Source organism: Urocitellus parryii, chromosome 3, assembly GCF_045843805.1.
Source record: "Urocitellus parryii isolate mUroPar1 chromosome 3, mUroPar1.hap1, whole genome shotgun sequence".
NCBI classification, from domain to species: Eukaryota; Metazoa; Chordata; class Mammalia; order Rodentia; family Sciuridae; genus Urocitellus; species Urocitellus parryii.
Genome location: NC_135533.1, coordinates 11,119,636 through 11,144,812, shown reverse-complemented (window position 1 = coordinate 11,144,812; position 25,177 = coordinate 11,119,636). Strand labels below are relative to the sequence as shown.

At 45.7% G+C, this 25,177-nt stretch overlaps 1 protein-coding gene across 2 annotated transcripts; it reads right to left on the bottom strand.

Moving 5' to 3' along the window:
• Positions 1-1,252: 1,252 nt before the first annotated feature.
• On the bottom strand, positions 1,253-24,185 carry Tcaf2 (TRPM8 channel associated factor 2). Of its 2 annotated transcripts, none has more exons than XM_026409408.2 (8): positions 23,429-24,185; positions 20,677-21,313; positions 9,141-10,132; positions 8,773-8,870; positions 7,567-7,780; positions 6,985-7,224; positions 5,592-5,929; positions 1,253-3,037 (listed from the first exon to the last, which is right to left on the bottom strand). In XM_026409408.2, the coding sequence occupies exons 2-8, from the start codon at positions 21,297-21,299 to the stop codon at positions 2,783-2,785; spliced, it is 2,760 nt and encodes a 919-aa protein (XP_026265193.1). In that variant the 5' UTR covers positions 21,300-21,313; positions 23,429-24,185; the 3' UTR covers positions 1,253-2,782. The 2 variants fall into 2 exon arrangements, with proteins under 2 accessions (XP_026265193.1, XP_026265194.1); XM_026409409.2 differs by having other exon boundaries at positions 20,677-21,310.
• Between the last annotated feature and the right edge of the window lie 992 nt (positions 24,186-25,177).

Sequence of the window (25,177 nt, the reverse complement as noted above, 5' to 3'; positions counted from 1 at the left end):
CATACCTAAGTCCTGTACATACCTAAGTCCTGTACCCATCGTGACTGGGCAAAAATATATGATTTAAGGAAAACCAGAAGAATAAGCCCCCAAATTAGACAAACTAGATTCAGTGTCTATCTACTTGTTCTCCTAATTTTTCCATACTTAGAAATATAAAATTATAGAAATAAACCTCTCAGGAATCATGGATTATCTCTACCATAAGCAGCTGATTAATTTTTATGTATTCAAGAAAATCTGTTGAATATTGCAGAAACAATTGACTATGAACTTAAAAAGAGAGTCAAAACCTCCTCTCTGCAAGACATAGAAGGAAACACAGAGCTCTGACTCCTCCAAGAGAGAGGGTGGAGGGACAGGTTGGGTATTGTCTGTCACTCGGGCAACCTCTGAGCCCAGCATTATCCATCCATTCATCCACCCTAACATCCCTCCCAGAATAATGGTTCTGGAATTGAATTGCCTGGGTCTCAACTCTTCTCTGTGCAAAGCTGGATTACCTGAGAGAAGACTAACCACATGCTGAGGCAAGCAGAAAATCAGACAACTGTATCTTCGGGAGGTTAGATGATAGTTAATCAAAATTTAAGAGTGAACGCGAGAACGATCAGAACTTTGTGGAACCTTATTTCATCTATTTATCCAGACAAATTTCTGTATAAATTGTAAATCTTTCATGAAGGATCAATTTCACAATTTTTCACTGCTGTGGGATTCAGACAATCTTCTGCTTATTGCCTCTGGAGCTTCAGAGAAGTTATTTAACATTCCCAAGTGTCAGTTTTCTGATCCATGAAATGGGGATGATGATAGCAGCTACCCCAAGGGTCTGTTGGATAATGTGATACTGCATTGAAACACTTCACACAGTGCTGGGGACACATTCACTGGTTGTTTTAGTCAGCTTTTATTTATTCATTTATTTGTTTGTTTGTTTGTTTATTTTCTGTTGTGACTAAAAGACCTGACCAGAACAATTTCAAAGGCAGAGAAGATAATTTGGAGGCTCATGGTTTCAGAGGCCTCAGTCCATGGACAGCTGGCTCCATTCCTTGAGGCTCAAGGTGAGGCAGAACATCATGGTGGAAGAGTTTGGCAGAGGGAACTGGCTCACATGATGATCAGGAAGCAGAGAGACACTCCACTTGCCAGATTCAAAATATATACTCCAAATCCACGTCCCAGTGCCCACCTCCTCCAGCCACATTCTACCCACCTCAGTTACCACTTGGTTAATCCCCCTCAGGGAATCAATTCACTGATTGGGTTAAGACACCCATAATCCAATTATTTCCTCTCTGACCCTTTTTGCGCATTTTCTCACATGTGAGATTTTGGGAGACACCTCACACCCAAACCACAACTGGCCATGTGTCAGGGGTCACTACTGTTCTTTCACTTAACCAGTCTTTCATGAGCACCTTTCATATGCAAAGCACTGGGCAAAGGACCCTAGGGAAATGCAGGGAAGGTATCCTAGACCTGAGGAAGTGAGCTGAGGGGATTCAGAGGAGACTTTCTCTGGGTTAGTTCTCCTCTACTCTCAGCAGAGCTTATGCAATGATTTATGAAACAAACAAAAACATGCTTGAGAAAATGGGTAGGCAAACCAGACACCCATTAATCCTGGAGGCAAATCTCTAATTAGAAGCCTTCCTAACCAAAGAGTCAGGATGGGTCAGACCGACATTAAGGAAAGCTCCGAGGGTGCTGGGTTGTGGGTTAACTGAGGATTTGTTCTGCTATCCCCAGGCATCTTGTTTCAGAGTGAAGACAACTATGTCTGTGGGCTTCACCATCAAGACAGTGCCTTGATTCCTGGGTAATCAGAGGAGTCAGACACCTGTTTTATGCTAAGAACAAAAGGGAATGTGGCAGAGATTGCTAATGTGACATTTGTCTTTGGTAGAAAATAAAAAGTATCATAAGATTAACTAACTCAGAAGACCAAACACCAATAGCTCTGTACCATTTATTAGAGTGGACGCCATTTTTCTTTGGATTAGTTATACCTGAGAATCCGTCCAGAGATGGGAGAAATAAGTGTAGGCTGGGTTCAGATAACAGCAATAATCCTTACTGAGACCATGTTTGGGAGCAACTTTGATATTCTCTAAATGTCTTTCTACAAGTACGGAAGGCTAACCTCATGGAGGGTCAACACCAATGTGTGATTCAGTGCTCAGAATGTCCACACTGAACTGGATTGACAGACCACTGTGTGACAGCAAGAAAGCAAAGTCCACCCCTACATTTGCAGAATGTGACTGTGCACAAACATGGCCACAATTATCCAGTAGGAGCCAGTAGGAAGGCATTGAACCAAGCAGCTTAGAACTCTCAGCACGCCACCACCTGTCTCTCTTGCTATTAGAAAGCTTCTCAAAGCACAAAGAATTGGGGCCTTGGTTGGAGACAGCAGGTTTGAAGGCACGATATCAGGTTTTCATGGGAACCCCTGGTCTTTAGAACTATTGGTGGAAAATAGATGCCTCAGGATGGCAAGGTGGAACCCTCTGCTGGAGCTGATGGTTAAGTGAGGCTGCTGCTGAGCATGGAAATATGAGGAAAAAAAAAAAAAGCAAAGAATAGAAAAACAAAAACACAGGTACATTCCTGAGGAAGCTGGTTCAGCTTTGGCTTCTGACCTTGACCACCATCTGGAAGGCAGGCTGGGAGGCAGGACACTCTGTAAGATACTGGGAGATTCCAGCCACACGGTGGTTCTGGGGTTGGTGGAGTGACAGTTCCTCGTGTCCCTCCTGGCTCTACATGCCCTTTACCTCCTGGTGCCACTGTATATGCTCATGGGGTTTTCCTGCCAACAGGGCAGGCAGGCCAGGCTATCAGCCACTTCCCGCTGGACAGGCCAGCCCCAGGCCTCAAAGAAAGGAACCAGGTTCTTCTGCACTGTCTCAGAGAACTTCTTCACCCACAGATTCATCTTGCTCACGTTGTCTTTGGGGAGGCCAGAGAAGGTCTGGTACGCAGCAAAGAGCTGGGTGAAGGGCTCCCAGCCAAAGGCCTCTTGGAGCTGGAAGAGAAAGAAGGGCAGGTGGGGTCAGGTTCACCAAGGAACTGCAGCTCGGGGGCTGACAGGTCCATGTCACTTACAGCCATTGGTCCCCTTCGTTGTCGGTGTCCCTCCTATGGCTTCCCCTCCCCACTCTGCCCCCACACAGAAACACAGCCTGTGAGTTCATTCTGGCTCTCAGCCAAGAAACTGTACCCCATGAACCTAGTGGAGGGGCTCAGGGGAAACTTAGTGTGTGTAAAGTGGTAGATATTCAATAAGCTACAGTAACTGTCATTATTTTTGATAAAGAATTTAATATCCCAGGTCTTCATATCAGGATAGACTGGGCCTAGACTGAGATGAGGAGACTATTGCATCCTACACAGTTAGAGGCCTGGGACCCCAAAAGCGGGTGACCTCCAACACGTTCCAGACATGGAGATCATCCTTATTTTTTAATTAGCCACCTCAGGACTGTGACTATCGCCAGGTACCATAGTACTGTGTGCAACACTGTCTTTGGGACACAAAAGGAAATATTTAGGCATTTTGCAAGGGGCTCCAAGTGAGAGTGACTCCTATTTTATAGAGGGGTGAAGATGACAGAAATTTGGAATTAGCAGGGATCTGGGAGTTTCCCCGTGCCACCCCCATTTGATGGATGGGAATTCTCTGAATCTGGAGTGTACAAGTCCAAGGACAGATGACCCTCGAGTGGGGCCTCTCTCACAGTCTCCCTCCTGTGGCCTCATGATTGCTCCTCTGTTCTTGCTGCACTGGCCTGACAGTCCTCCTGCCTGTGGCTTATTAATTGATGCATCAATCAATACAACAGGATTAAACATATAACACTCGTGAGTATCTATGGTGTGCCAGACATTGTGACAGGAAAAAGTGGTGGAGAGCTCATGTCCCACTACAGGGCACAGATCAGTGGGACAGACGGACATTCAAGGAGGCACATCCCTAAAGGGCTGTCTTTCCGAGAGGCAGCTGACCAGGAGAAGGGGACAACACAATCGAATTCTGACAGGTGGCTTGACAGGTAACAGGCAAGATGTTCAAGCACGTTCTGGCTGCAGGAAGGAAACAAGGGAGGCCCAGAGGCCTGAAGCAGAGAGATGTGCTTGCAACTGTGAGCAGCTTGGTGCACTGAAAGACACAGGCTGAAAGAAAATGAGGAGGTGCAGCTGCAGGTGCTGGCAAATGTCCCAAGGTTAAGGGCCCTCTGTGCCCCACTAAGCACCTTCACCTTTCTCCTGTACATAAAAGGAATATTTTAAGAGTTTTAAAGGTGGAATATTGACCCTATTTAGGGAGAAGCATGGAGGGGGATGGTTGGGGATTCAGGCAGATGCTGGAGCAACTTAGAAGGAGGCTACTGAGCCACACTGAGAGGAGAATCATGAGGACCTGAGCAGAGGCAACCACAGTGGGAGTGACACGGGGAAGAGAAGCACCTGCCCGTCCCGACACCAACCCTCAGGCTCCACGGTGGAAGCAGGTCTCTCCAGAGCTTTTGTGAACTGAGGTTCAGCACTCCACAGCCACTGGTAGGTGGGCAGAGCAGAATTCGGGTTTCAACTTCCACTTCAGTGACAGCCTACCATGAAGGCCTGCTGTCCTGTGGCCCTTGGGTGGACTGTATGAAATGGCAGCAATGGATGAAGAGGGACCGCCTCATATTCACTCTTCAGAAAATTAGTGAATGAAAATCAAAGTTAGAGAGGCTAAGGAAGGACAAGAGCCCGGGGCTTACATTAACTCCTAATTACATTCCAGGTCCATCACTGAATTGGTGCTACTGAATAGGCTGCTTACATTCCTTAATTTGGTGTGTGCCTCTGTGAAGAGTGGGCCATACAACACCTGCCTACAGGGCTTCAGTTGACCTCATAAGAGATCTGTTATTGGCAGTGGCTATGACAGCTTGAAAACATCAAAGTTAAAAGCAGGGTTTCGGGATGGGGGGACAGGGACCTCTGCTTATGCCATAGAAAACAGATTTGCTCAGTGACTTTGCTCTTCTCCTACCAATTTGACTGGTTATTTATCTATTTAAAAATGATTTTGGCTCCAGTGGGTGAAGGAAGACTGAGAAGCTTGTTAGCATCTCTTTCTCCTCCAAAGCCTCCTTGTGATGCAGGTAGGTACCCTGTCAAGAGCCCCTGCTGTCTAAGGGATGGACACTCACTGGACCCATACAACTGAGGAGAGGAAAACCAGCACAGCACAACAAACACCTTGATGAACATCTGTTAGGGGACCATGGACAGAACACGTGGGTAGAAGAGCTGTGATCCAGTCTCAGGAAAGTCTAACCCAGAGCTTCTGCTATTAACCAAGATGTTGTATAATGGAGATAAATAGGCTTCTGACCCTGCCAGGATACATTTCCTTTTCTCTTATGCATGACCACAGAGGTCATTCTCTCTCTACACAGGGTACAGCCTGAGAAGCACCACCGTCCAGGATGGGTGGGGTCAGGAGGAGTTGGAGAGCTCCTGGGAGCCTGGAAGCTATAAGACTGAGGAGTCAGGAAGCTCCAGATCCCTGAATTTCTGCTCAGTACCTGTAGATATGTTTCCAGAGCTGTCCACACATTCCAGTCACTCAGCGGGGCTCCCTTTCCCACATATGCCTTGATTCTCTTCTCTCGTTCTGCGGGGTTCAGAGCAGGGTGGGCCCGAGCCCTGGGGATCCCCAGGACTGTCTCATGCACATAGACTGACCAGAGGTTGCAGGTGGCCTCGGTGGTGTGGGGAGGGAACTCCCATCCATGTCGCTGCTGGTTGTGGCCCAGCTCGTGGATGGGTCCCCACAGACCTGAGCTTCTGATGACTGTCTCATCAATGAGCTCCTTCACGGATTCCAGGTGGCACATGATGGGGTACCCTGAGTGCATCCAGCCTGGGAATATAGAAGAAAGAGACGGAGCATGACAGTGAGGTCCACGCCACCCTCCTCTCTTCACTTCTGCACACTATGGAACTTTTTGGTGCTGGTTGGGAATTAGACAGCTTTTCTAAAGTCTGTGCTCCCCTTCCCAGCCTCTCCCACCCTCACTTTTGCCCTTCTCCTAGCTCTGGTCCTGAGTAGTAGGGATATATTTTACACAATTGTCCTTGGTAGAATTCAATGCTTCATATTTTGTGCAAGTCTATAACATCATGTCCTGTGTCTGGCTGGATCTGAGATCCTGGAGGCTAAGTCAGTGTCGGCTTTTCTTCCCCTGTGTAAAAAAACTGGTGTCCAGATTTTTACTCTATGATAGAAATAGTGTCATCCTTTTTTTTTTTTTAAGAGAGAGTGAGAGAGGAGAGAGAGAGAGAGAGAGAGAGAGAGAGAGAGAGAGAGAGAGAGAGAATTTTTTTTAATATTTATTTTTTAGTTCTGGGCAGACACAACATCTTTGTTGGTATGTGGTGCTGAGGATCGAACCCGGGCCGCACGCATGCCAGGCAAGTGCGCTACTGCTTGAGCCACATCCCCAGCCCCAGTGTCATCCTTTTTAAAAGATAAAAATATTGAAATCCAAATAAATTCTCTCCATGTGGGAAACAGAATGTCTAACTTCTCCTTCTGGTCCTCTTTGCTCTAGACCATTCAATATGCAATACAAACCCCTTCACTCATTTCCCCTCTTCATATGAATTCTCCCTTAGGTTTGAAAGAAAAAGATCATTGTGCATGTTCTCCTTGAAATGACCTTCACCGACACCTGGGAACTCCTAGCACTAAGTTTCTGATGTTGTTCTATCAATCTGTGTCATCTCACCTTGTAAGAGGTCCATTTCCCTTTTTTTCAAGTCAACATTTTTCATCCCCATCAAGGTCTGGGTCTTTTATGTGTTCGTCCCTTTTAGTTTACTAATCGATTTATACTTTCCACATCTTGGGGATTAGAGACAAAATAACAAACAAATGATGTCCACTGACTTGGCACTTTCTCCCAGGACACTCACCAGCTGAGATCTGCACATCAGCCACAATCCTCTCAGGTCTGCGGAAAGGGAAAGGCTGGGCCGCCAGCCGGGATATAGACTGCATCATCTCATCCCAGAGGTGGAGCGCAGGCGCGGGGTCCTCCAGGGCCTGGAGGTTTGCAGTGGGCACTGTCAGGATGATGTTGTCTGTGGCCAGCTCTCCCCAGGGAGCTGGGTTCTCCTGGACACAGCTCCTCCACTCCTCCAGGGATGTCTTACCTGGGAACACATAACATGTACCTGCCGCCCTCCACCCCAACTTCCCTTGGAGGTGAAAAATACAACTTGAACTCCTGGAGAAAAACACTGAGATAATGAACCCCTGTCGTGAAGGCCAACAGCCTTCATGAAGGGGAAGGACCAGCTTCCAGACCCTCTCTGTCTCTGCCCTGAAGTCTCCGTGGACACACAGGTGGGCGGTATCTACAGTCTCCATGTTACCTCTAATAGTGCTCCCTCCTTCTCTCCACTGACCTTTCTCCCTCGCCCCTCCAGCAACCTGCCCATAGCCACCATGGCACCCGCAGCGACCATTCTTCCCCAAATGCCCAGTCCACTTACCCAGCTTGTAGTACGGGGCAGGCACAGCCCCCTTGATGGTGACAGACACAGGGCCAAGTTGGCTGCCCTTGGGAACGATGACATAGAGGAGGCCACCCCAGAGGCAGGAGACTGACCGTTGGGTCCTGTCCATACAGCACTGGTGAGTCACCACAGGGGCTCGGGAGAGCTTCTTAGCCTTGCTCAGGTCATCCGTGTGGCAGCCAATCTGAACCTGGACAGGCAAGTCCACCATGTGTGAGGGGAACTAGAGTTCCTATGACACAGGTGTGGGGCTGCCCAAGGGGCTGTGTGGACAGAGGCTGTTAGACACCAATCTCTGACTTCCCTTTTCCATGAGTGATGCATGGAAAACTATGAAATTGTTATCACTCCAAAGTCATAGGAACTAAGATACTTATAATAAATTTTTCAGGTTCCAGAGTAGATTTCCATCAGACCTGGGTATACGAGGCATCAGACATACCAAGGCTGGGTGGAGAAGGGGCTTTTGGTGTCCTCTTACCAGGCAGGGTCCTGGGTGTCACACCCAGCCTAAGCAGCATGGAGATTCTGATGCGGGAATGAACCCTGGGATCCTACTCTGTCCCTTGGGAGCAGAGAGGAGGCTCAGTTGGAAGTGGAGAAATCTGGCCTGGGGTTGGGGGTGGGGTGCAAAGGATTGTTCCTCTCCTTTTTGTGCAGAGCTCTGCTTCTTGTTTGGTCTGGACGCCTTGGTGGCTTTTCTTAGGATTGATGGAAGTGAACTCCAGAGAGGACACTGACAAAAAAGAGACCCTCACTGTGGTGGGAAGTGACTCAGATGAGAGGCAGAATTTAAACTTGGAATATAGGGCCTATATTTGTGGATGACTGGATCAAGCCAATTCTTTTGGTTGTCAAGGTAGAGAGGTAAAGTTGAGAGAGGCCTGTATTATCTGGGAAATGGGTGAGTGGCAATGTGATATAGGTGCTTCTCCTCCTCCACATCCTCATTTTCCAGTAAATTAATCACGTGTAGAAAGCAGAAGGCTGAGTGGTGAGCTTCAGACTTGATATTAGCAGCAGGGACCTCAGTCACTCATGTAGGCTCCCTGAAATTTGGCTGTTTCATCTGTGAAATCTAAGAGGGGCAAAATAGTCCTTCCCTGTGCAGTTCCGGGAACTGAATCAAGAGAGAGGGTGAGGAGGAGGCAGTTGGGGAGGTGCTGATGTGGGGGTCCCTACCTTCAGGCCAGCAGAGGCTGCAGCTGCAGGCAGGGAGATTTCTGCATTTTGTCCTTCCAGGAGGTAGAGCCCGGTGCTCACCCAGGAGTCCTCATGGCCTGACAAGTGAAAGAGGAGGCTGAGTTGTCTGTTCCCCAGGACTCCATCTCTACCTGCAGCCTCCCAGCCTCTCTACAGGTCCAGTTCTCCCAGGATGATTCACCTCTCCTAAGGCTTAATGAAACCCCTAACTCCTGTCTTCTTGCAAGTACCTGATAAAGCACAGAGCCAGCTTTCCTGAGGTTCAGGACCTGCAAGGTCCTGTGAAGTGAGCCAGCCCACCTGCCCCCTGGTCTAGGATGCCCTGGCCCTCTCTGTCCACGCCATACCTGGGTTAGTCCCATTGATCTCCACAGTGATGGGGTCTGCTGAAGCCTGCATCCTGGAGGGGCAGGTCTGTGTGCCGAGGCCCTGAGCCAGTTGGGAGCAGTCGGTCCCAGAGTGTGCCAACTCTGTAGCCAGACAGAGCATGGTGGCCTCACAGGAGTCACGGGCAACCGGCTTTTCCTTGCTCACAGCTGGGAGGCCTGCCTGTTGCAGCGTCTTCCTCAGGAGCCGGTGTAAGGAGGCATAAGTAGGAACCCCCTGGGCAGGAATCTGGAGGAAGGCTGCCCCATCTACTCCCAGCTTTGCCAAGTGGCTCTTTTCCAGGTTCTCAGTACCGTGGTTCAACACAGTCCGGAACTCGGACATTGCCTTACGGAAGTGGTAGCTCCTCATCTCAGGAGTGGGGACAGGGAAACAGCCTGGGCTGAGAGTCCGAGGCAGGATACTGAGGCCAAAGCAGTTGAGGATGACATTGCCAGGGAAAGCAGCCAAGGCAGAGCGGCCTGGGTTCTGGGAGGCCCACCACCAGGCCTGACCTCCGATCAGCAGTCCCCCACCCTCGGCCACAAACTCCTGGAGCTCCTTGGCCTCTTTGTCACTGTAAGCCTTGCAGCAGTACACACATAAGTCACTGGTCAGATGGGACTCCAACCTGCACTGCAGGCCGTGCTTCAACAGTAGGGCATGCAGATCTTTTAGACTTGGGTTCACCCCAATTTTGCCCTTCTGGTCTCTGGCCAGCCAGCGCACAGCATTGAGCAGAAAGAGCTCCATCTTGGGAGCGCAGAGCATGCCCTCATGGGCAGCCACAACCACTCGGCCACGGCCATAGTGGGCAGCTGCCAGGAAGCAGTTGAGGGAGGCATCCAGCCCCAGAGGGAAGGCCAGGGCCCCGTGCACCAATAGCTGTGAGGGGACTCCCCCTGTCTGGATGTCCAGCTCCGAGATCCCTTCCAGGAGCTGCTGCTGGTCCTGCCTAAGCTGCTGCCCACACCTGGGAGAGACATGGGAGACAGAGGGACACAGTCTGTTAAAGAACCACTGACAAAGAGCTCCCTGCATAGAGAAAGAGAACATGGCTCCTTCAGATTCTCCTTCTTACCAACAGCATTGAGGATGTTAGCATGGAATGCAATTTGTTCCATCAATTTCTAGACATACTCTTTCACTTGTTACAACTGATGGCATATCACTGCTTAATTGGCAGTGTTTGTTCTTCCTTAGTGACACATAAAATGCTGGTGCTTGTTTCAGTTGTTGTTGTCGTTGATGAAACAGTGGAGAGGGAGTTGGTGGCCTTATTTGCACATCTGAAGATCCACATTCTCCAAATAAAAAACCTGGGAATTCTTCCAATTTGGTTGGCTAAAGTATTAAATATTCTGACTTGAATTTTATATTTTTTAAAATTATTAGACATATAAAAATTTTGGAAAACTAGTCTGTTTAGAGAAGGCAGTCCTGCTTATGAATTTCCTAGGGCTTATTTTCTGCAAAGCAGAGCTATACAACACAACAAATTGCTCTCTCCATGAGACTAAGTGGAGATTGGAACACCTCAGAGGTTTGATTTATATAAACATCCATTTAAGAAGTCTATTTAAATCTGATGGTAGTATTCATGACTTTTTACTAAATGTGGTCAAATGTAATGAATTCAAAGAAGTTTTGTATTTCAAGAGTTTTTTCTTTAAAATGAATTTGTATATACAGTAAATGTCAAACCATAGGAGATTGGTTCAATATATTATGGTTAACCAAACACAGCAGACTGAATGATAATTAAAATATTTTAGATGATATTGGCTTAATGGGAAATAAAAACTAGATTCCAGGATACTATTCACTAAATAAGTAAACTCCTGAAAAAACAATACTAAAAACCATAAAAACAGACATAGAAATGGTATCCAAATGATAGTTATCAAACATCTTCAGTGGTCATCTTGCCTAGTGGGTTATAGGTCATCTTAATCATCTTTAAAAACTTTGTTGTCTTGATTTTTTAAAAAATCAATACATCAATTTCATAATAAATTGATAAAAATAAAATTTTTTAATTATTTCATAATAATCAAATGTCATTTTTAAAGGAAATATTTTACTCATTTAAAAAGCAAAACATTACTTTTAAAAATACTTCTTGTACAGATAGTTTATCCTTAATTTCTTTTCAGCATGAAAATATAAAGGATCATATCTTACTTTTGTCATTCCATTTTTAATCATGCAGATGTTGTAAGGATACAGGCATCAGTTTTGCTCCTGCCCCCCCCATCAGACTCAATTCTAATTTGGGGGGTAATGACACTAAGCTACATGACTTGATAATAAAACATTCTACTCCAAGAGTTCTTTTGGCTCCTGACAGGCCCCTGCAAATCTCAACAAATGGTAGAAAACTCCCAACATGGCAAGCAGCAGTTGAACATTAATCACCCAGAGGTTCACACCCTTGGGTTGGAAACACACCCAGCCACTATTATCCAGTGAGAGGGTCCCAGCTTGGGCTCTGGATTTTGACAGGTCAGGGTGTGATCCTGCATCCTCTCTTGGCAGAACAGCCCCATGAAAAGTACTTTCAGAGTCTCCATTGACTCATTTACTCCTGAGAATATTAAATAAACACTTGTAATTTGGCTAAGGTAGTCCCTAATACACAGTAAATCTTTAATGTGCTAGTGATTATTTAGCGTACATAAAAACATAAGGAACATTTACCTGATGATTAGGAAGTTTACACATGATAAACAGAGACCTTAATCCTATTGCTATAGGTTCAATTCATTGGTTGAAACCCTAACCCCCCAGTGCTCTCCAAATTCATTGGTTGAAACCCTACCCCCCCCCCAGTACCTCAGAATGAGAACTTACTGGAAACAGGATCATAGTAAAGTTAGGATAAAGTCACAGCAAAATAGAGTGGGTCCCTAATACAATATAACTAGTATTCTTTTAAAGAGGAAGACCTGGGTACAAACAGGCACATAAGGAAAACACTGTGAAGACGAAGGCAGAGATGAGAGTGATGCTCCCAAGAGCCCAGAAGGGCCAAAGACTGCCAGCCCCACATCACATGCTGGGAGAGAATCATGGAATAGATTCTTCCTCAAGGCACTCGGAAGGGACCAACCCTGGTGACGCCAGGTCCTTGGGTTTCTGTTTCCAGAACCTATGAGATGACACATTTCTAGAGTTAAGCCACTGGTTCTTTGTCACATATAGCAGCCCTAGGAAGCTAATACAGTCCTTGGCCAGGGCTTAGCCAAGTATGGCATCAACATAAAAACCTTATATGCTCTATGTATTTTTCATTGATTTATCAGACTTGGTGGACAGAATGTGCCTCATCTCACACAATCTCTACCTGGGAGCTCTCTATGTTTATGAATCACATTGAAAACAAAATTATGAAAACAGAACTGTGCTTCTCTTAACCTGGAAATCCTTGGACAAAGACCTCCCTACTGAATTAGGACTTAGTGAGGGTAGATACTATACAATTTTCAAGAGGTTCATACACATTTACTTTTAAACGAGCAGCTTCCAATATCTGTAGATGTAGTAGATTACACCACGCGTGAGCATAAGAGCTGTTGATGATGTGAGGTTAACTTCCCCACCACTCTCCACCCCTGTCTTGGTGTCAAAGCAGCCAATATCTGCCTGTGAAAATGAAAGTCAACTCACTCCAGGATTTGCCTCAGTTGTGCAAACGGGTCATGCCCTTGGGGATAAGATGGGAGAGGATCTCTAGTTGGTCCCTGCCCTTGGTAGACAAAGCTGGCGTCTCCAGAGAACAACTCCCTTAAGGAGTTCAGTGCCTTTCAAGATGGATTTGAAGTTAAGGAACCTGCTGGGTCAGTCCAGAGGCCTATGACCAAGACTACTGGCAGAAAAGTCCACTAAAAACCTCCAGAGAGACTTCCTTATGGGGGAGAAATAGGGACAGTTTGGGAGTTTAGAGTCCTGCTCCATTGGTCAGCTCCTGATGTTGTTTGAAACTCAGCCCTGTGGCACCACATGCCACAACCCAGAGTTAATTAATTCAGGGTTAATGCTAGGACAACAGGCCGCCCTTTCTGTTATAGTGGTTTGGGATATGCAATCATTCATATATTTTTCACTAATTTATTTGCAAATATATGTTCATCTCTATTGCTTCACACACCAAGCAGTGAGAATAAAGCAATGAATACAACCGGCAAGTTCTATGCATAGCAGGAACTATATATTTCGGTTGGCTAGACAGGCATTAGCAAGTGAACAGGTGAAGTATTTGAACAGGTGAAGTATTTACAGCTTGTGAGAATGAAATTCTAGGGAATAAATGGAGAAATGTGGGCAAGAAAAACTGGAAAGATTGTCCTAGTTTTAATTGGGCTATTGGTGGAGATTCCTCTGAGGAGGGTATTTGAGTTGAAACTGAATAAGCAGAATAAATTCGTCTTTAAAAATCTGAGAGAGCATCCAAAATAGGAAGAGGAATTCACAAACTGATTTCCTTGATATTGAACTACCAGTGGTCTGTCTTTCTTTCTTTCTTTTGAATAACTCTATTCCAAATATCGTGACACCTTATTAAACAGGAAATCTAATGTTACCTGTTGGGTTTTTGAATTAAGGCAATGTGTTGGCTAGCTTTTTGTGGCTGTAACCAAAATATCTGACAAGAACTATTTAAATGAGGTAAAGTTTACTTTGGCTCATAGGTAAAGATGTTCCTTCCATGGATAGGTGACTCCATTGTTCTGGGCCTGCGGTAAGGGCAGAACATCATGGCGGAAGGGTGTGCTAGAGATAAGCTTCTCAGCTCATGGTAGCCAGAAAGCAAAGTGAGCAAGAAAGGCACCAGGGAAATATCAACCCCCAAGGAACACCCCCAGGGACCTACTTTCTCCAGCCACATCCTACCTGCCTATGGTTACCACCCAGCGACTCCATTCAAATTATTAGTCCATCAAATGGATTAACCGTTCACTAGATTGCAGCTCTCAAAATCTAATAATTTCAACCATGAACATTCTTGCACAAACACAGGAGAGTTTGTGGGACACCACAAATCCAAATGATAAAAGAAAGAGATCTAAATACTTTAAGGATGTATAGGGATGGGTGCATCATTTATAGCCTTCTTCCCTTAAAATAGCACCCACTGAAAATACATAAATATTCCACAAAAAGGAAATAGTTATATAAGTTGGTGTAACTTATGTTATAACTAAAAATTCTCATTAAAAAGATTATTTGTAAAAGCAAAATTGTTCTTAAACAGAATGTAAAGTACAAGTATGTCATCATAACTAGTTAAAATGATACATAAAGATAGATGATTTAGAATGTTCAGTTCCTTTAACGTCATATTGGGTTTTTTTTTAAATAAAATAATTAACAAATAACAAAAACCAGCAATGTGGAAAATTAGTTTCATACACTGTCACCTGAGCAGTCACCACACTTCTGTCAGTCACATGAGTACAGACCTAAATTAAACACTCCCAGTGCCCAGAAGAGTGTGTGGATGTCACAGGCAGTCATATATTTTAGAGGAATGAGAGAATGGATGCCAGGTGCTAGAAAGGAGGGAAAACTGGAGTGTTGTGAAAATTCATTTCTGTTTTCTTTTTGTTGCACAAACAATGAAAACAACACAAATGATATTGGGTCAAAGAAAGACATCCTAATGTGACCTGGAGAGCATTTTCCTATAGTTTGAAAGTTGTAGGAAGGCAAAGAAGTAATGTAAAAAAAAAATGTCTGCTTTTCAATTTATAAAATTTGGGGAGAACAAAAATGTTTGAAATAATCATTTTCAACTTATTACCATCAAGCATGTGTCCATATTTTATTATATTTTCTTCAAGTGGTTTGTTTTGTTACCTATATATACAATGTCTTAATGAATTTGTCACCAAATTTGACAGAGAGTCATATCTTAATTTTGCCTCCTGTATCATGAATATTTTCCTTTTCTTTTAAGAGGTTTTGAACACAATATTGTGTGTTCAAACATATGCTGTAACTGTAGGATATACCATACATTATTAAAGAATCTATTATAGAAAACTTGTGTTTCTTCTAGTGCTTACTTAATAGTGAAAATACCAACATGTGTTCAGAAAAATTTGCCTCACAGCCCCCCTTTTCCTGCTGCCCAATCTTTTTCTTTCCTCCACCTCCTCTACTGAAAGCTTTCCCTAATAAACTTTCTGCACCCTCATCTCTCGTGTCTGAGTTGGCCTCCTAGAAACCCAACCTGCAACAAGGAAACTGGCAACGCCCAGCAAATTACACATGCTCTTCCCGTGTCACTCAGCAATCCCATTTCCAGTGATGTGGCAGAAACATGAAGATTTATCCACAGAGTATTCATTGCAGTATATTTGTAATAACAAAAAAGAAACCTGGAAAAATAAAAAACTTACTGAAAAATGTCTGCCAATAAGGAATTTAGGAAGAAACAATATTATATCCATACAGTGTAGTATAGTAGCATACTTGGTGTATTTCTATATACTATTACGGAGCCAATCCACACAATAATGTTGATTGAAAAAGTAAGGTGGAGGAAAAGGTACAGGGCATGTTATTATCTTATCCAAAAAAGGGTAGTGTATTAATGTGTGTGCTTATAAGTAAAAAATAATGAAGTATTCATCCATAAAATTGGGGAGAATGGGAAGAAGAAAATTGTATGAAGGGGACAGGGACAGAATACAGGGACAGAAAATCAAGATATTTTTTGGATCCATAATTATTTTCGATATTTACAATACAAATTACAAAAACAATTTCAAAAAGAAAAACAGACAAATGAATTGACGTTTATATCCATCTAGTAGTATAACCACAAAGAGAGGGACTATTCTAAGGGACTTTAAAGGATGGTAATTTGACTTTATATATACCTAATACAATAGAACATAAGGCAAAAAGCACTGAAAATAATCTCTGTTTCAGTAATCATATTAATAGTAGTAGTAGTGTTATTCAAATCATTGTTAGTAGTAGTGTTATTCAAATGTTGTAACTACATGTGGAATAAAGCAAATGTAGCATCAGGTTGGTATTACAGAAGTGGGATTTGTCACTATGGAGAAAAAAAGGGGGGAAACAAAAACAATATTGCTGAAATAATAAAAATCCTTTAGCCCTGAATTAGAATGAGAAGTATCCATATGAGCACTTGATGTATTTACCTTAAAAAAAATTTCTTAGAAACAATAATGGACTCAGTAGCAATGAACATCCCTACAATCTAGATTGCGGTTTCTAAATACCATTTCCCACTCAAAGAAACAAGGATGTTCAGAGAAATGTTTGATCCTGGGCCTAGACAAAGAAATGCGTAAGACAAGACTGGAACCTCATTATACTAAAAAGCAAGAAAGTTTATTAAGGCTGGGTCAAGACCACTCAGGAGTTCATTTGAATTGCCTCACTGTGACCAGACATAGGACAATTTTAGCATCAATAAAGATAAGAAATGAAACACATTGTGCTTCAAACACAATTTCAACATGGTAGGAGACAAAACACATTGGTGACCTTTGAAAGATATGAGGGAGTCAATTTGATATTCTGAGAACTGGTTTCAAAATGAGAAAGCATAATAATTAGGCAGTTATCTTACCTTTCCTAGGCAAACTACAGCTCAGGGTAAGCGAATTATTAATGAATTAGTTTGATCTCTAGAACTATTCTGAATATTACATAAAGGGAATACTAGAAGTTTAAAGTCACCACTTTATTATCCCTAATGAACTAGGTCTAAGCAAGGATCACTAATGACTGCTAACATAGCAGTGAGGGAGAAAAAGCAGACATCATGTTCCACCCAGTGGATGTACACATGCCAGCTACAGAGGGTCAGGCCATGACATGGGCTCAGCCTCTGCATCAGGAGCTGGGTGTGAGGGGGACTTCTTCTTAAAGGGCCAGAGAGGTACTTTAGGTTTCTGGGGACATGAGCTCTCTGCTACAATGACTCACATTGGCCACTGTAGCTTGAAAGCAACCACAGATAATTTGGAAATGAATGGACATGGCTCTGTTTAAAAACCAAACCCATTATTTCCAAAAATAGGGGACTGGGCCTTAGGCTTTGTCAATCCTCCTGTGGAATTTGGAGCTCACTTCTAATTTGTAGGAATGGAGAGGGAAAGGGGATATATCAAACACCACCACAGAGATGCCATCAGTAAAATTCAGACTGAAGGAAACTGTTGAGGACAGACTACCGGGTGTCTTAAAAAAAAAATAAAATTAAAAGTTGTAAAGGAAAGTCATAGTTTTATAAGAGACATTAAAGTTCTATCAAGGAATCAAAACATTTGGGCTTTATTTTAATACCAATGCTAACACATTTTGAAATGAATGGTGACATTAAGGGACTGTTCTTTCAGGTTTCATAATGGTGTCTTATGGTCATGTTTGTCAGAATTCATTTCCTTTTAGATACATAGTTAAATACAGATAGTGTGATACATATCTCCTGTTTGCTTCAAGATAACATGAGGTGGACAGAGGTGGGGCTGTAAATAAAGTGACTTTGACATTGAGTAGACTATTGTTGGGGTTGGGTAATGGGATTCAGTGCACTGTTCTGTACTTTTGATTCTGTTTGAAGTTTGCCAGAGTTAAGAACTTAAAAAGTTCACAAACATACCACAGATCCAGTAACAAGAGATATATAATGTAGTGAAGATGAAGAGAAACAGGATTAGTTTTTTGAAAAGGAGAGTCCCTTAGAGCAATTAAGAGGAATTATGCTGATCTGATTTAACTTGTTTCTTTCTTCTTGTTAGAATCAACAACAAGTTGGAGCAAATCAAATCCACTCTAATGTCCCTGGTAATCCTATCACTTCCCCACCCCATCCCCCACCACCCAGAAGGAAACAAACTCCCAGGGTGGCTGGGCTGGGGCTGAGACTTCAGGACACTGCTAGTTCCAAATGCAATATTAATACATCTCTTCTTAGTAGCAAAATCTTGATTATTTAAGGGATGCCATTTAAAAGCATTCAAAGCCTCAGTATCCTTAGTAGCTATGGCTGGTCAGGTGATCTAGTGTTGGTCACAGGATCTAGTTTGGGCCACTAGAACATAAATTATCCAAGGGACAAATGAATCATTGCTTTGAACTCCACAGCCTTGGACAGCTAGATTCCCCTGTGGGGTTTCTCTCAGTGCAAAGGTGCTGAAAGACAGGGCCACTTGCTGTGTTAATGGGCAAAGTCCATGCTAACTTGAAACCTATGGGTTCCCATAGCTTTGAGTTCAGATGCCTGCTGCCCTGGAGTGAAAGCCATGCCAGTGTGCCCAAAGAGCCTGGGGCGCCAGCTGCCTGGAGAAGGAAGAACACTGCACAAGTGACAGATCTCCAATCGGGCCAGTCCCCACAGCCTCTGGCTTCCTGTTTATCTTGCAAAATTTCTCACAATAAATCCCCCTTTGATGTGTTTCACTATAAATAAAGCATGGACGGGGTCACTTCTTTCCATTGTTAAGAGATCCGACCCATCAGGTCCAATCCACTCATCAGGCCCCACTGTGAAACTGTTTTCCTGTGTGTGTGTGTGTGGTTTTTTTTGTATTTTATATCTTACTAATTATTTCAGACTTTTAATTTCTCAGTCAGCTCACACCTCAGTGCTGTTATTTGATCCCTCCTTGGGCAGGACAATAAATGGTTAGGGCTTCCAGAAAATAGGATTTTCTAAAGAAGACAGGCCCAGCAGATGCACCCAGTCTGGCTTATTATTGCTTGGGTGTAATTCCAGTGACTGAGCGAGTACTGGCCATCTTGTGCCTATCAGGATAAAAGCAACACTCCATGGCAGGAGTCGGGAGAGACAGAGAGAGAACGAACGAACCGGAGACACCAGAGAGGCTCTGCCACAGGTCTGGACTACCTACCTCCATAGACTTCACGTGGCATGAGAAAAATTCTCCTTCATGGTTAATTCACTGTAATCAGACTTTTGTTATACATGGAAAAACACAGTCTCTAATATCTTGAACACAAAATATCCAAATTCAAACACCCAATCTCCTCTAATCTGTCCCATTTGGCAATACCCGCCTCTAAGTCACTCTGGCCAGACATTTCAACTGCTCTTTAACCTTCTTTCTCCTTATTCAGTCCACCCGCCAAGACTTCTGTGTCTTACCTTTGAAGTGTACCCAACAAATGAACCACTTCCCAGTAGTTTAACTCCTACAACCTAACTGGTCTCCACCACCTCTCACAGGGTCTGTTTCAGGGGCTCCTTGATCCATCTCCTACTTCAACCTTTGCTTCCTATGGTCTGTGCATATTCAGGAAGAGGGTTCCTTTGGAAATAACAGTCACATCAAATTATTCCTCTGTATGAATTCCAAACTGCCTCTCCATCACCCTATGAACATCTGTGGTTCTAGCTGTGGACAATCAGTGCTCAGATAGCCTCACCTCCTGTTGATCCAGCCTTTATTCACTCAGCTCCAATCATTCTGGCTCCCTTGATCTTCCTGGAATGCACCAAACTAGCTGAGGATTAGGTTTTTACCCTTGCTCCTTACACTCCCTCCTTCTGATTAGGTACCATCAAACCCTGGCTTAGCTGACTCATTTGCATTCCCCATAGACTCCAGATAATAATAGCCTGTACCCACCTCCTTGTCACATCAGGCTAGCTCTGTGCCCAACTTTATTTATTTATTTATTTATTTTGAGAGAGAGAGAGAGAGAGAGAGAGAGAGAATATCTCTTTTGAAGATGGACACAACACAATGCCTTTTATTTTTTTTATGTGGTGCTGGGAATCAAGCCCGGGTCCTGCCCGTGCTAGGCGAGCACTCTACCACTAAGTCATAATCCCAGCCCCCAACTTTATTTTACCTTGTGGTTCTTATAAAAAGCTGATAGGGAACTTTCTATTTGGTTCCCTAATTGTCCAATTCTTCAGTGGAATAAAGCTTCATAACAGCATGGTTTGACTGTTTGGATCTCTGCTAGACCTCTACTATACATGTGACGGACATCATTATCCAAAGTACATGTATGAAGAAACAAACTGGGTGTCATCCTAACTTTATATACAAACAGAGATATGAAAAATTGTGGTATATATGTGTAATAAGAATTGTAGTGCATTCTGCTGTCATGTATTTAAAAAAATAAAAAATAAATAAAAATTAAAAAAAAAAAGAATGAGGCCTGGCCCATAATAAAGAGCTCTGCAAACCACAGCTGATTCCTTGATTTAAGAGAAATTGATAAGCACTCTCTATGTGCCAGGCCCTGAACATGGAGAGGGACTCTAAGACAAGCTTTTCTATTAAGTGGGTACTGCTTTGGTCACAGGGGGGACTGGTGGTGAGGAGCAACCCCTCTTGTGTCTTGGTGCATTTTGACTGTGCTCTTTTTGATTTGTGGTGGTTCCAAACCTAGGCGGAAAACCACTGGTCTTGAAATGGAAGCTCACTGGAGGTGAGAAGATCGAGCCTATTGTTAAGCATGATTACACTCCTTAACTAGGGCAGACACACTCACCCGACATGCAGCGGGATCTTGGGCACCTTCTTGGAGACCTTGAAGTGGCTTCTGTCCCCATGGATGTCAGTGAAGTACACTCCAGCCATGCTTGTCACCTGGTTCCCGGGGAAGCTGGACAGCACCTTGTCACGGCCATGCCGACTGGCCCAATACCAGGCCTGGCCCCCGATCAGCAAGCCCCCTCCCTGTTTCACAAACTGGACCAGCTTCTCGGTCAAGCCATTATTGTAGGCACCGGTGCAATAAACACCCAGGGCCTCTCTAGGCTCTGGCTCAATCTGGGCCTCAACCCCGAAGCCCTTCAGGAGGTTTACTAGTGATGCCAGGGATGGGTGCACTCCAATGGGAGCCCCAGGGGAGGAACTGAGCCAGCCCACTGCATTGAGGATAAATGGAGCCAAGCCCGCATGTAACAAGTAGCCTTCATGGGACATGACCACCAGGCGGCCTTGGCCATAGGAGGAGGCAGCAATGAGAACCTGGCCCCTGTCATTCACCATCACTGGGAAGGCGGCCTCTCCAATAAGAAGGAGCTCACTGGGGATGGGGCCTTTGGGGATATCCCAGCTGGTCACTCCATTCATGAGGGTCTCGAAAGCAGCATCAGGAGTTGGTGCCATGGTTCTCCCAGCTGCTGCAGAGAAAAGCAAAGTCTCAGGTTGGTCAGAACAGATGGAGGAAGGAGTGAAGCAAAGAACTAAATTCATGCACCTGGCAACTTGTACTGGTTCCCCACTGTGGGCCACACATGTTCTCACACTAGGAGTAAATCCAGGGATAAAACAGAAAAGGACCTCAACAGGACAATGAATAAACAGGAAGGTAAAGAGACATATAATGCAGCATCAAATAATCCCTGTCATGAAAGTAAAGCATGACAGTGAGATATGGAGGGACTGGAGGATATTTCAGATTGGATGGCAGGAAGGACACTGATGAGAAGGTGGTATTAAAGCGAAAACCCACAAGGTGGCAGGGGCTGAGCATTACAGGCCTGGCCCCTGATCAGTGAGAGAAGCACCAGGGTAGCTGGAGAACCAGGGCAGGGAGGACCAGATCCAGCTCCTTCCTATGCCCCTCAGGTCAAGGCCAGGGTTAAGTTGATGTGCATTGGTTGACTTAATTTTGATTTCCTTGGACAGAAAAGCCACATCACTTGCCAGAAACTGCATTGGTTCGGACAGCTTTGAGTATATGAGCTGGAAATGCCTGTTGCTATATCTTATCTGCCTGGGGAGGTCCCTGTTTGGTATTCTGGAGTTTCGGGAGGTCTTTATAATTTGGTGTGCTTAACACTGAACTCATTACACTGTTCCCTTCAGAGCAGCGCCTTCTGGTAAGTTATTTGGGCTTGGTTTTCCACCTGTAAAATGAGAATCACATCCCTTGGAGGACAGTTTCTGAAGATGTGCACACATATGGCATGCACAGTGAACAATGAGAAAACTCAATGCTCATCCTGCTTTGCCCTTTTAGCTTCCCCAAGCAACATGGGCAATGCAGTTGGTGCTTTGGGTGTCCCTGCTGTTTCCCTCACCCCACCTAGGGGCTCACAATGGGGACTTTCCTGTGCACTCAGATGCACAGGTTAGTCCCACGTGTGGTTATGGACATTCTAGGTACCTTCACCCAGTGGAGGGAGCCATGGATACATTCCCAGAGTCTTTTGAGGGGCATCTCACAGCATCCCCTCAGTTGGCCCTGGAGGGACTGAGCTCCTCTGAACAGTGGCAAGAGCTCAGCCACAAGCTGAGTTTCCCTCCTTCCAGGTATCATTTTCCCCATTTCGTCACTGTGGCTTTCCGGGCTCTCTTCCCAAATAAACCACCAGCAGGCCAGTCCTTGCATCAGGTGTTGCTTTGAGGAAAGAACCTAAATCAGGTGTCAAACAACTTGAGCCCTCTGTCTCCAACCAGTTCCTTCTGCCAATCTTCTCCAATGTCAAGCCCTTTGGCTTACATTCATGTGTAGACTAAACCTGGTTCTAGTCCCCAGGTTGCATTCCAATCTATAATATTCTTCCTTAAAATGTCCATTAAGAACTCTCATATGGCATCCACTGTCCAAGAGGTGAAGCTTGCTGTTTCACCCTAGATCTTAAGGCCTCCAGGTCTGGCACTCCATTGCTTATGAGACTTTTTTTCCCCTTGTCACTGTCTTTCAGAAATTCTCTAGTAGGTTTGGCATCCCTGAGTGTGCCCTGCATTTCCTGTGGAAATCTCTCCCTCACTCCCTTTCCCATCTACCTCCTCTTTCATAGTATTATTTCCAGGATAGTTAGAGCATGGGGTGATCTCAGCTTAGAGTTTAGGAGTGGGAAAGGGCAGCAGCGTGAGATCAAGAAACTGGAGTTCAAGATCCTGTTAACTACCTGCGAAAACAAGCAGTCTTTCATTTCTCCCTCGTCTGACAGGAAAACAAACACAAAAACCCCAGATGAGTAATCGGCCCTGGAACGCAAACCCACTTAAATGTGCTTGCACATGCGCAAGCCCCTCTGGGCACCGCAGGTAACACACACACATTTGTCTTAAGTTCAGAGAATACTGAAATATATTTTGATTCAACTGGCAAATAGCAGTAGATTAATGAAAGTATATGGAAAACCTAGACCTAAGAGAAGAGACATTTCACCCACTGGGAATGGTGTCCGGCTCCTTCTGGCTCCTTGGGGCGCACCCTTCCCGTGTCCCCCAGCGGCTCGGCCACCCGCCTGCACTCTAGGAGGTAGTTGGACTGAAATACTCACACTTCTTCGCCCAGGTCGGGGTAGGCTGCAGCTGCCCAGGCGCAGCGGGGCTTTCCAGAGGCGGGTCTGTCCTGGGCCAGGGCGGTTCCAGGGTCCATCTGTTCAGACGTGGGGCTGTCCCGGGGCAGGGCTGTCCAAAGGCGTGGCTGTTCTGGGGCGGGGCTGTGTTGGGGGCTGTCCAGAGGCGGGGCGGTCTCAGGCGGGCTATCCTGAGGCTTGATTATCCAGAGACGAGGCTATCCTGGAGGCGGGCTGTGCTGCAGGGAGGCTGTCCAGAGGCGGGGCGTCCAGAGGCGGGCCTATCCTAGAGGTGGTCTGTGATGGGGGAGAGGGGCTGTCCAGAGGCGGGGATGTCCCTGTGGTGGGCCATCCAGAGATTGAGCCCTCTGATGGTCAGCCTTTAGCAGTGCAGGCTGTCCCTTTAGGGGCTGTTCAGAGGCGGTACTGTCCAGAGGGGTATCTGTCCAGAAATGACCTATCTAGAGGCGGAGCTGTCCAGCGGCGGGCCCATCCAGCGGCGGGGCCATCCCGTGGCTGGGCTCTCCCGAAGTTGGGCAGTCCAGAGGCGGGGCTATCTAGAGGCGGGTCTACGCATAGGTGGGGCTATCCAGAGGTGGGGCTAACCAGTGGAGAGGCTGCTTCAGGGCGGGCTGTCCAGAGGCGGGGACTTCCTAGGGGCAAGTCTACCCAAAGGCGGGACTGTCCAGAGGAGTGGCCATCCAGGGGCGGAGCCGTCGGGGAGGGGGTAGTCAGTCCAAAGGCGGGGCTATTTAGAGGCGGGTCTGTCCAGAGGCGGGTCTGTCCAGAGGCGGGTCTGTCCAGAGGCGGGACTGTCCAGAGGCGGGACTGTCCATATGCAGCGCTGTTCCAGGGGCTGTGCAGAGGCGGGGTTATCCTGGGGTGGGGTCGGCTGTCCAGGAGCCAGGCTTTTCCAGAAGCGGGTTGTTATGATGGCAGGTCTCACCTGGGGTGGGGTCGTTTTGATCCCTAGGGCGGGATCGTCACCGCACTGGAACCGAATCTCCGCCTGGCAATTGCTCTCGCTCTGCAAGAGCGGTCGGCCTCACTTGGGACAGGGCGTAAATACGCTGTCAAATTTGTGAGAAAAGTAAACTCCGAGTCTCCAACCGACCACATTCAGGGCGAACAGTCCCTTAACAACAGAGTCCTGTCGCGCGTCCACCGCGGCCAGCGTAGAACCTGACTCCCTTTCCTGGAACCTGGGAGGCTGCGCCCGAGAGCGACGTCACCCTCGCCCAAGGCCCCTGGGCGAGCACTGCCCTCTGGTGGTCAGCCCCCGACAGTGCAGCCCCAGGGAGCTCCACCCCCCGGGAGCTACAACTGGCGTTTGGGTCTCCAAGTTTACCCAGAAATCGTGCCCAGAGATTGTGTTGCTAGGGAGGAAACATGACTGTGACGTCACCGAAACAGACACAGCTATGATTGGAGAAATAACCCTAAAGCACTGGGGAGTCGGTGCATGAATCTCCACCCAGGAGGGGTCGGAAGTGGAGAGTTACGAGGGAAGGGAACTGGGCGATTTGCCGCGATTCTGTTCTTGCACCGCTGTGCATCGCGGATGCACTGTTTTTATTTTTACTGTGCTTTGTTTGATTTTGTTTTTAGAGGGGGAGAGCAAACATACAGGAAGGAAGGTATGAATTGAGAATGATTACAGACAACAGGACTTTGGATCTCGTTTTCTCTAGTTCCCTTTGGGGGCTCCCTTGCTGTTTATAAAGCTTTTTG